Source organism: Cupressus sempervirens, chromosome 8, assembly GCF_028749045.1.
Source record: "Cupressus sempervirens isolate cs-2001-9-10 chromosome 8, ASM2874904v1, whole genome shotgun sequence".
Taxonomy (NCBI): Eukaryota; Viridiplantae; Streptophyta; class Pinopsida; order Cupressales; family Cupressaceae; genus Cupressus; species Cupressus sempervirens.
This window is the reverse complement of record NC_143125.1, coordinates 428891243-428903502: the sequence shown is the minus strand read 5'-3', so window position 1 is coordinate 428903502 and position 12260 is coordinate 428891243. Positions and strand designations below refer to the sequence as shown.

Below are 12260 nucleotides of genomic sequence, written 5' to 3'. Positions count from 1 at the left end.
GTTGTAGCTTTTTCCAGATTTTTGAATGTTTATTCAGATCAGAAAATGTATCATTTCTGCCCAGAATTAATGAACAGTGATGAACAATGTCAAATACCTCTGAAACAAACACCAAACATCCTTCTATAGAGATCAATTCTTCCTACAATGAGCATGTGCCAGCTAATGGAAGAAGGATTTAAAATCTGGAAATTACTGCTCGCAAAACTCTATCAATCTGCAGTTAAATGTCTTCAAATTGATCCTTGAATGATTAAAGAAGACCCTTGTAAATGAACCAAAGAACCAAAATTCGGAATCGGAAAGGCCTACTCGAATCGTGAATTGCCTATGAATTGGTTACGAATCAGCAAGGTGAAAAAACCCTTGAAATTCAAAGATTTAACGATTAAAACTTATTTCATGCACCCTTTATTGAATATAACTTAAACACACTATAACATCATTAAATAGAAGCTAAAGCCTAACGTACATAAACAAGGAACATAATCAATAAATATATCACATATGTAAAAAAAATTGGATACCTTTTGTATTTTTTACCAGCTTGACAAATTTTGGCGTTTTTCAAAAAAATCGCTGATTCAAGCGATTTTGGCCTCAAAAAATTGGTGATTTGATTTGACAAGTCAGAAAAAATAACCCAACCTTCTTCGGATTGCAAAATTGCCAAAATCGCCTGAATCGTGGTGATTCTTGTTACTCTGAAATGAACACACCTCTGAAACGATGATAGTTGTAGCAGCAACAACTGCACTTGTAGCAGATAGTTGTTTTCATTTATGTAATTTCTGAATATAATTTTTATAGGTGCATATTCATATATCTTAGCTATAGTTTAGGGCTAGTTTAGTTTAGTCGGGTACCACAAAACTTCACATCTGATATGAAGAAAGGTTTTATCTCACACATTGTTTGTTTTATATTGCTTGCAAAAGGCAATTTCAAATTTTTATACGTTAGAACAAGTAGAGACTTTTGTTTCCTTGTTAAGCTACTAGTAAAATACATTGGAGTAATCCTTGAAATATTAGTGGAGGCCATTTCATTGCTTCTTCATTTTCCTTTGTTTATGAACAACTCCGACTGTAATGTAGAATTTTTCTTATGGAAACTTTTTATAATGTACATAGTTTAGTCTCTCCTTGGATATATTAACAGATTGTTTTCAGATTATCTTTTAGTTTCATGCTTGTTCCGTATTTAGGGGTTTGTAAGAAGCTCAGCAGCACTTGGATGGGGTTCTTGTAACAACTTTATTTCTAACAATTTATATTTTCCCATGATAAGAAAAGTAAAATAGAACCATAAATAACACAAGTAGTTGTAAGTAATGTGTTATAATAGGTTCTTAAGGGGCTAGCAGATGAAGATACTTAATTTGGTTGGATAACCAGTTGGCAATATTCAAGGATGAATTCAATTTCCGCTTGAATGGTTTTCAACTACTTTACATGGCTTTTACTTAATAGGTGATGCCATTGTTTTGAGGGGCATTGCACTAACATATGAGACACCTAGAGTTCTTGAACCCATCCAGGGAGCTTTGACAGTATTTCAGTTCATCTATGGGGTTTATATGGATGGATGTACCCCAACCACCTGCAAATAAGGGGCCACCTATGAGAGTGAAGGACTGTAATTAAAGTAGACTGAAGTGTTTCAAAGTCAGTTTTATGCCCATATTTAGGCTTGAAAAGAGTGAGTTGGTGATTGGACTAATTTGGAAGCATATGATTAAAAATATTAAACTATGTGGTATGTTCTCTCCTCCAAAATTAGTCCATTGTGAAATGTATTCTTTTGATCGTCTGGTTGGGTAGTTGTAGACCTATATAACTTGAGAGTCCCTATCTTTATTTCATTTTGGGCATCCAATAGAATCCCTGGAATGAATACTTATGTACCTTCTCTTCATTTCTGCCTCAATATTTTTGGGTAAACCTTGAATCTAAAGGTTCTTTCTTGTTTTAATTTACTTTTAGCAGTTTAAAGATTTTGGCTGTCTACATATTGGATTTTTGGTTGAAACACTGCTAGACTTGGGGTTTTTTTAGAGTTTATATTTTAAACCCATAGTGAATTAATTAAAACTAGTCTCAAATGGAAAAGTGGACCTCATATCTTTAAATTGATTATTTTTCAATGCATAGTTTCATTATTCCCTTGCATGGTATAAAATATATGATACTTTCATTTTGTTGGATTAGTTCTTTTTTGAACTATTTATGTTTTTCAGTAGGTGTATATTTCTTTCTCTTTTACAATCTGAATTGTAAACTCCATATTGTAACACATTGTTCTCAGGAGCAAATACATACGTTAGAACCAATGCTGCTATTACAGAGCTTCTTAGGAGAAGTGACGTAGATGCCATAGAGATACACACAAGTGCAGGGTATATCTCACCTATTTCAGGTTTTGAATGAATTAAGGTTGTCAATAAAATTTATGGCTTGGATTGACATCAAGGTAGTGCCATAATTATGCTTGGTTACAAGGTGACTCAATTTATATTTTTATAAAATACATTTCAGTTGATTGCTTCTTATTAAAAATCTGAAAGAGTGTTTTTGATTATTCAATTCTTGCAGGCATCTTGATTCATTCAGTGAATTATGGAATAATCTATCAAATTTTGTGGAGCAACTGAAGCTTATTGCAGTAATTTCTTTGAATCTTTCCAGCTGTGTTAGTATTTTTAAAATTTACTCTTTTTGAACAGCTGATGGTATAAATTACTTCACATGTAATCTATTTTTAAGGGTGTGCATGCTAGTTCATTTTATATAACAAGGGAGCTGATTTCAGGTTAAAAAAATCCTTTTGTATGTGTTCAAACTTGAAATGTGAGTCCCATTTGATCACCAATTCCATCTCATGTAATCAGAACTAGTGTTTTGATTTTTGTGTATAACCCTTAGGATCATTCATAGCTTTGTTTCGATTAGTAAGATGATTGTTGCTTTGTTTGACAGTGCTTGTAGGAAAGCAACTTTTTGGAAGGGTGGACTGTAATGTTCCAATTTTCAGGTTCTCCTGTAGTGTAGTTGAAGCTGACTTTTAGGGTTTGTGTCAGGTAGTTCAGAGGAATCTTTTGATGTCATCAGTGTGTGCTCAGGGGATTTGTTGGAATTTTTTTAACACAATTTGAAGGAATTTTTGACAATTTGTCCATAGTTTTTATAGTAGGTGTCAATAATGGACACCAATTGGGAAGTTGGTAGAGTTACTATTTTTGGATAGTTTGGGATTTCTTGAATTAATATTGAAATATCCGAAGGTGGCTATAAAAGAAAACAAGCAAAAATACTAGCTTCAAAACAATATTTGTGCACAACTGAATATTATTGCAATTTGAAAATTGAATATAAAATAATTCAAAGATAATTGGACTTCTCTCAATAAATGATTATTTCATGTTTGAAGTCGTGGAATTAAGATCTTGAATCTACTTTGGGATGAAGGGAGCTCAAATCACATCTGCAAGAATATATATTTTGTCTCCTCTCAAAAGTTGCAAGTTAGCCATTGAAAATAGTTGTCACACAGTTGATTGATGCTCGTTGTAGATGGCTATCCACAGTCAACAATATGGAAGTAACAGTGGTGATTCTTATTCAATCTTGTATGCCAAGGTTTACTTATTATGAATGTTCAAGTTGAGTGTACTTTTGAGTAGTGCTCAAATTTCGACCTCCTGGTTGATTGATGGCTGATTGCGATCTGAAAGAAGTATTCACAATTCTTTTTTGGATTGCGGTTCCTTTCCAAATGGGTTGTCGAGCACTATATTAATTGGTGCTTCAGTTCGTATTGTATGCACCCAAGGTGTGACTTTACTTTGTAATATATTGACGCGTCTTCTGATCTGAGATATCTTTGATGCTTATGTCAATTTCAGAGATGTTCAACCATAGACTTGCTTATTGGTGCCCAATAGAATTCAATATCATCTCTTCTAGAGACTTCATGAAATATTCTATTTGCATTGACTAGGGTGATCAATTACCACCGAAATTGCATGCCGATAATCACTCCAATATGGAAATAGAAAATGTCGAATCTGATAACCAAATGCTTTTGTGACATTCATTTATACTACCTTTCATCATCCTTCCCCTCCAATTTTTGAGATCAGGTTGGCTGTTACAGGGAGGAAATATTAAAATGATTCGAATGATGAGGATAACCTTAAAAGAATAGGCCCATAATCAGTTAAACAGAGATTGTTGATTTGCTTGTTTAAATATTGATTGCCCATAGGAATCAAAATGGGCCACCAGTAAATCCTCCTAAAGGGACATGACACTCTCCCCTTCTCAGAATTGCTCACACTTATGCAATTTCAAGTTAGGATGCTCTAATATCTGCTCATTCTCCCATAGGTGAAAAACAAGAATTTCAAATTGGACATATTAAAGAATTATCAACATACCTTAGATCTATAAATCTGATTCTTTACTTTCTTCTGATGCCTTTGGATGAGATTATATTCCTCGAATCAGGAATTATATAATATATAGAAGGAAAATCAGAGGATATAAGTTATATTTGAAACTTTTTATAGGAGGAGGTAAAAAGAAACTGAATTAGTAAATGCAGCGTTGGCTAATATCTGAGTTAAAATAGATTACAAGAATAGGATGTCTGAACCTTCTTGGACATCAAAAACTATTGTATGGTCTTATATATATAAAATAATCATGTTATATATATGTATGTATGTATGTATGTAATACATGAGATATTAATATACTTAAAGCCTATTCTTCAATCTCTTGCTATAACCCCATGAGAAGATATGTTGGTGTTGTATTGGGAGAGGAGTAAATCCACAAAATATAGATGAATCCCAAGATGGGATAGGATGGGGTCCTAAAGCATTGAGGGAACCTATGTAGAGATTGGTGTGAAGCACTCTATGACAAGTAAATCCATAATCTCATTAGGGTTGAGTTTAGGAGAGAAGTACGGAATTGGTGCTTGGATATGTCAATTACCAAATGTATTATAAATCATTCATTGATTTTCTAAATTAAATTGACTCATATACATAGTAATGTGTGTTAAACCTCGAAAATTGACAACCTTCTAGTAAAAGACATACAAACCTCAAAGAAAAGACAAAATGATAAAGGTTAGAGAATCTATGCTACTACTAGCACCGAAGGATGTTGATCATTGGATGATGTTTAGATTAATGAATTCCTCAAGCCAAGCTTTGCCTTGCCATGCAAAAACTGCACAAAACATAATGCAATATCCAAAGTTAATGAAGGATTTTCATATTGTAAACATTCATCCAAATATTCATGGCCAATGCAATCCAAGTGAACATTCAAAATCAAACTAGTGCCATACGTTGCAATTCACAATCAACAAAATACAAAAGTGTGAACCAAGGAATTCATCCTATATCTCCACATTTCTTCTTTAAGATAAATGAACTTAAAATGAAATTTGATAAGTAGAAACCATGCAAAATATAGAAGCAACACACAAAAATCCTCCATATCTTAAATGGAAAGTCTATATTAACTTCAACATAATCTTGGCAACAAGCTTTGATCTCCTCCTACTACTTATACTTGGTAACACATATTACTGATCGCCTTCTAATGATCTTACAAATGAGAATGTCAAGCATTTTATAGACCTCCCAATTTAAATGAAGGGCCAGAAATGATATGAAATCAATGGCCAAGAAAATTTAGAGAAACCTTATTGAGGATTAGTTACAACTTACAACCACTACGTACAATCTTTTTATGTCTTCCAATGTGATGATTACAAGTGTTAAGTACATATCCTTTCAAGGATGAGCCGATGAGAAAATTCGTTGCACTACTACATTAAATCCCTTCCACATTTCCACTTGTGAATGAGTCAAGTTGGATGAACTTGGACACATTGATTTGAAATCCTTCGATTGATTGAATATAATTGAATGCCATCTTAGCTTACACAGTTATCAAATTGTTCTCATCATCTTTTTTTCAACTCCGCTTCATCATCATAAATAAGTTTGTGCATCTTGAGCAATATCTCTTGATATTCAACATTATTCAACCCTCAATTGATTGTGATGGCCCATATTCCCAAATTGCTTCATTCACTTCTTTTTCATTTTTTTGGACATCTCCTCAAATTGAGATTGAAATTATTTTTGTCTTGGTATCTTGACCCTATTGTGAAAGCATTTCCAACTCGAATTCAAGTTATGATTTTTCAAATTCTACCTTCTACGTCCTGATTTTGTGACAACGTTTTGACATCACCTGACAACTTGACAATATTTCACAACATTTTGACAATTTTAGTTTTTTATACTAAGTGAAATTTTTACAACTTCGCCCTTAATTTTGAACTTTGGCAATCCATAATTTGATCAAAATTCTCTTTGAAATTGACAATATACCATGAGCTTCCCAATTGCCAGGAGACTACAAGATCAATATATTGCCAAGCCAAAGAAACTAACAAACACTTAGGACAAACTAAGCTAAACACTAAACCTAAGCATAAGAAAAGGAGTCCTTATTTGCAATGGAGTATGTGTTGTTACAACATAACATGTTGCGCCTTTGTTGTCCATCTAAATGGCCCCTTCCTAGTGAGGATTGATCAAAGGAGCTCTGAGTTGCAAGAATCCCTTTACAGATCTTTTGTAGTAACTGCATAGGTCACATAATCCCCACAACTCTGTAAGTGTCCTTTAGGGTGGCCAAATGAGGATTTCCTAGATCTTCTCCTAGTGCACCTATGCTCATCATGTGCTGATGAGATGCCCAAGTATAGAATCTCCATCTCGATCAATTTACACTTGTATGCCTTTGCATACAATGACTATGCCTCTCAGTTACCATCAAAACCTTATTCAAATGCCTATAAGATCCCTTGCTATTATCTTCAATTTGGAACTCTTCCACTAAACTTCTCAATGATTAGTATACAGGGATTTTGTTAAATAGATGGCAAGTTGAACATTATAACAAACAGATTGCATGTAAGCTAGTAACCTTTCATCAATAATAATAATAATAAACTATACCAAGAATCATAAATTCAGGAACAATATGAAACTGTCTCTTTGTTTTCACTACATAAATAATCATAAATATATCCTACAGCTAATTAAACCAGTCTCTCCAAGAAGCAATCTGAAATGCTTCTAATTACAGCACTAGTGATGTAGTAGAGACCACCAACATTGTAATATATTAATGTTTAGAGTTCGGAGTGGGCTGACATTATATGGCATTATAAGAAAGCAGCAATAAACAAATGCTAGTAGACTTTCATAAATATCTCCAGGCTTCCTGTCCTTTCATGTCACAACAACCTTTACTAAGATTTTTGTGATAAAGACCTGTAATTTCCAGATTGTAGGCCATCTAAGAATGCCAATGTCCTTCATTAAGCTTCTAAGAACTGTACATGGAATCAGAATGAAAGGATGCGATTAGTCTTGTTTAATCATAATACTTTTGTGGAACTTCAATTGCTGTTAGCTCAATTAGTGTAGTTGTACACTAGAGTGAATAGCGATTATATTCTTCTCATCAAATGACCACGACTCCTTGGTCTCTTATAGTGCTGTCTCCTAATCGCTATATCTTGCTCATATTATCATCCATTAAAGCAATATTCCTCAGCTCACATCAACTCCGAGCTTGGTGCAAATACCCACAAGCATAACACTGGTAATATTTGACTTTCTAACATCTTCCATATATGTTTGAAATCAATCACTCACCGCACCAATCATCTTGATATGTTTTCCCTTGGCCTATAATCAGGCTAAAACGTTGTAATAAACTCCCACATATAAGAAAGACTCAAAACCTGAAGAGGTATTATTTGTATGTAACAAAGAAAAAAGGCGAGTACAAATCCAAGCAAATTCATTCAAAAGGAAAAATCAAATGTTTCTATTGTAATGAAATAGGACATGTCGGTTTGAATTGTAAGAAGGGGGCATAAACTCTACTAGTTGATAAACTAGATCATCATGCTTCCTTAGTTGAAGAAACTGATTGGGAAAACTGTGCCAATGATGAAGTATCATGTCCTAGTGATGAAGAATATGTGCTTTAAATAAATTCAAGATTGGAGATAGGAGGCATCGAAGGTTGGAGAACAATCAATGTCCTCTCATTAGTTACCAACGATGGGGCCACTCAATAGCTTTGGTGGCATTTTATTTTGTATTTTCCAATACAATATGATTTATTTTTCATTGTTTCCAGTTGTGTGAATAAGTGGAATTCCACATTGTCGAGGGAAATATGACCAGTGCTCTGTTTCCATTTATGATATGAATATTGCTTCCTATATAACTTCCCTACTATAAAATAGTGTGATGAACAAAAGCATTGATATAATGCAGTTCATGGATCTTGAAAGGGTTTGTGGAAGGATCCAAAAACCCACATGAGGTGGACAGTTTGTGGGTTCCTATTCATGTCCAAGTTTTTGGCGAGCCTTTGTGAAAACCATGAAAGGTTGATGAGAGGTACCTTCGTCTGAATTCAGATCACAAGCTTGGAAAGTTGTGCTTATTGCAAGTGGAGTGTGAGTTCTTACCATGTTCACACTAGGGGGAATGTTAGCAAATTTTATAAACAACTTGTTAATTATAGAGTTAGGTAGACTGTAGAACTATGTTGGTAAATTGTAGAAAGACATCTTCCTATATAAATGGTTTGTATTGAGTGGTTTGACTGGATGAATACAAACTATTATTTTGTGTGCAGCAGCTCTAAAAGTCAATAGTTTGGATGTTCTCAACACTACTTTGCTGCAATTGTTTCCTTTCCATAATAACTCTACATATGTGATTAAGAGATCAATGTTTTTGACAAGTGAAACAAATCTGCTCTCTCCTCATTTGATTCTTGCTATTTTCCAAATATGTTGTAACCTACTATTCTTCTTCAGGTGTTGCTTCCTCTTGTCTCCCTTTCAATGACTGTTTTAGAACTTTGTTCACTTGTAGGCTGATTAGTGACTGCTCAAAACTCCTCATACATATTTTGCAAACTCATGCCAACATATCAGGAGGTATCTTACAATATTGTTGTTTTGCCAAATCAGTCTTATATTGCAACCATAGATGCCAATCAATGTAATCAATGAAATGTAGGTCTTTCTTAATAGATGTAGAGAGGGTATCATATTCCTCAAATAAGCTAAGTACTTGTCCCCTTTTATCTTGCTACAAATTGTGAGCTAATTGTTGTTGTGCTTGAGTAAGATCCTTCATAACCTATACCAGACTAGGCATTTTTCCCATAAGGACCAATCCATTGGTTATACCCAAAAAGATGACAAGTTTGATGCTCTCATACCACTACAAGATCTTCATTTGAGACCCTTACACTAAACTTCTTAATGATGTAGTATATAGGCATTTTGTTAAACAGATGGCTAGTCAAATAGTATAACAATCCGTTTGCATGCAATATAGTAACCTTTCATCAAAAACAATTATAAGCTATATTGAGAATCATAAATCCAAGAACAATATGGGATGCAAGATGCTCTTAAAATAAAATAAAATAAAGGAGCAGGATAAAAAAAAGTTGAGGAGAGAGAAAGTGAAGAAAATGCAAGTGGGAAAAAATTAAAAAAGGAGAAAAAAGGCCATTTCATTTATCAAGGCACATAGGTGGTGTAAAAAGGGAAAAATATAAAGGGTCATTATGTTATCAAGGTGCCTAGGTGGTATTTTACAAGTTTGTTGAAAGTTCCTTATTTAATAAAATGCTCTAGGTATTTATTAAATTACATGATACATTTAATATTTATGGCTAGGCAATTAAACCTTATCTAGTGATTAAGTCTAGTCTATTTTCTTATTGGCCCACAAAGGCAATTTGATTTTTTAATTGGCCCACATGGTGGTGCTTAATTGTAATTGCAATAGATGTGCAATGTGAATGTGAATTGAACCAATTGGTTTAACGACGAGTAAAATAGATCTAGGTGCTATATGTATCCAATCATCCCAATTAAAATATGGAGATAGGTCTATGCTAAGAGATTAAAAAAGGGTGGAAATCTGACCTTGAAAAATGAAGGGAAAGTGTTTCTTGCTCCGAAAATTGCAGATCTTAAACTTTGGCTGAGATTTTGACTATGGATTTGTGATCAAGACAAAAAACCTAAAAAATTGTGAAAAGCCCAAGCCTCCATGTACAGGTTGACCAAAAGAAAACCTACCGATAGGTTTATGGAAAGCTGGACATGTTCCCAGGGCACTATAACAAAATCGATCCAAGTTCTCCAAAAAGCCCTCAACAAGTATTTTTCAGGTTTGAAGTCACAATTCCTATATCCTTCTCTTGCACATAGGGAAAATAGGTTTATTTTTTGTTGGATGAGGGCTTGCCTTAGTCAATCCCTAGATTGAGGAATAAACCTTGAAATTGACATGAAAATATTGATAAAGGAAATGCTAGCATGTAGTAGGACTGAATATAACAACGAGAAATTCAATTACCTTTGTAGATGCAATTGATTTTTATATGTGATCAAGTATGCAAATGTAATAGCCTTAACTCAAAGAAACCAAAACGAAACCATGGAAGTTAAAACATCATGAATGGAAATGTTTGTGACGTGTCAAGATGAAGAATGGAAGAACTTGAATGGATGGATGGCATATCTCCTCCTTGAAGCCAAACTCCACTACCACCTTGAAGGAAGAAGCCTGATGCAAGAAGGAAATGCTAGATCTTGAATGAATTCTTAATGGATGCCTTGAAATGCTTTCTTGAAGTCTACAAGTGCTCAACTTTGTGTGCGTATTGTTGGGTGGATATTTTGCAACTGACAGTTTTTTGGGTAAAAATTCAGTCGCAAAATAGGATGACCAACCACAGCGTGTGAGACAGAGTCTCTCCTACCTTAAAGGGAAGGCTCCCCCTTCTCACCGTTCCTTGGATCAACTTAAGGTAAGCAAGAAGTCGAGAGATCTTAAACAGGGTGTTACTAATATCCTTTCTTCTTAACTTTCAAGAAAGGATCCACTTACTCGTAGAATGAATAATGGGCAAGGTAAATCTCTAACTACACTTCTATCAAGAGCTGGAAACAGTGATACCGATAAATCTTCACTAACTCATACGCTAGCTAAAACATGTCGGTTTGGCTCTAAGTTCGATCGTACTTCTATATGGTAAGAGTTTTACAATTAGGGCACAAAGACTCCTAAAAGTAAGAACAATCTAACTATTTTGCGAATTAAGATGAAAATACAAACCACAGACGAAGCTTCTAGCTATGGATTTTCACAATTGTTCCTGGTCAAAGCTCGAGCTTCAATTGTTTCTTAACTCTCTATGCTCTTTTATTGAACACACAATAATAACATGAATCAAGACAATAGACACAAATTATAGTCAAAGCTTCTAATTTGTTCTATCACAATTGCTTCCAGTCAAAGCTTCGAATCCAATTGTTTCTTTTATTCACTTTTCTCCCAAATTCGTACTACACAATCAAAGTTATGCTTGCACAAATGTGGCAGAGCTTTCTTGCATACAACAAAAGATAATTTTTACAATGAGGGGGCACTCCTTTATATAGGCAAAGAAGTTGAGAAAAAGGGGGAGGAAAAAGTGGGAGCAACTCAACCAACTTTGACCAAGTCTAACTACAGAAAATAAAGGGTTACATGCAACTGCATGTGCAATTCGCATTACATCGTTTTACATACGTGTAACTCGCATTACATGTAATTACACTTTTTCATGTAATGCGTCTTCTCCAACTACAAACATGAAAGAAGAAGAAAGAAGACGGAAGAGAAAAGAACACTTCTGAAAGGCCTTGTACTTGACGATGCAATCTCAGATGATAATAGGATTGGGAGTTTTGTACTGCTGCATTCACGTTGATAATCATAGTGTTGCGTCTTTTGATAACCTCTAGCTATCTTTGATGAATTGTCCATTATCATGTGGAAACTTGATGTGATCCATCTTTTCTTGCTCAAGTTGTCGTAAATTCTCCTTTGTAGATCAGCACAAACTAGAGTCTTTGATACTTTGAAAACCTACTTGACGATGTTCGGATGTACACTTGAAACAACTTTCCATCAGCACCTTTAACTCTTTTTCTTTTCTTTTTTTCTTTTTTTCTTTTTTGAAGTAAAGTGCTTGGCGCATGGGAATGCGTGTAAATGGAGATTGCCGATTTTCAAAAAGTGACTTGGGCTTTCAAGATGTCACTGCACGGAAAATGGATTACAT

General features: G+C 34.3%; 1 protein-coding gene across 5 annotated transcripts in view; it reads left to right on the top strand.

Annotated features, from left to right (window-relative positions):
- LOC149543066 (uncharacterized) overlaps positions 1-12260 on the top strand; it is a 233030-nt gene that overhangs the window by 127125 nt on the left and 93645 nt on the right. For all 5 annotated transcript variants that reach the window (XM_089797992.1, XM_089797991.1, XM_089797990.1 and 2 more), the window contains 2 exons: positions 2308-2398; positions 2595-2664. In XM_089797992.1, coding sequence (XP_089654118.1) covers positions 2308-2398; positions 2595-2664 — 161 coding nt within the window. The remainder of the gene's footprint in view (positions 1-2307; positions 2399-2594; positions 2665-12260) is intronic.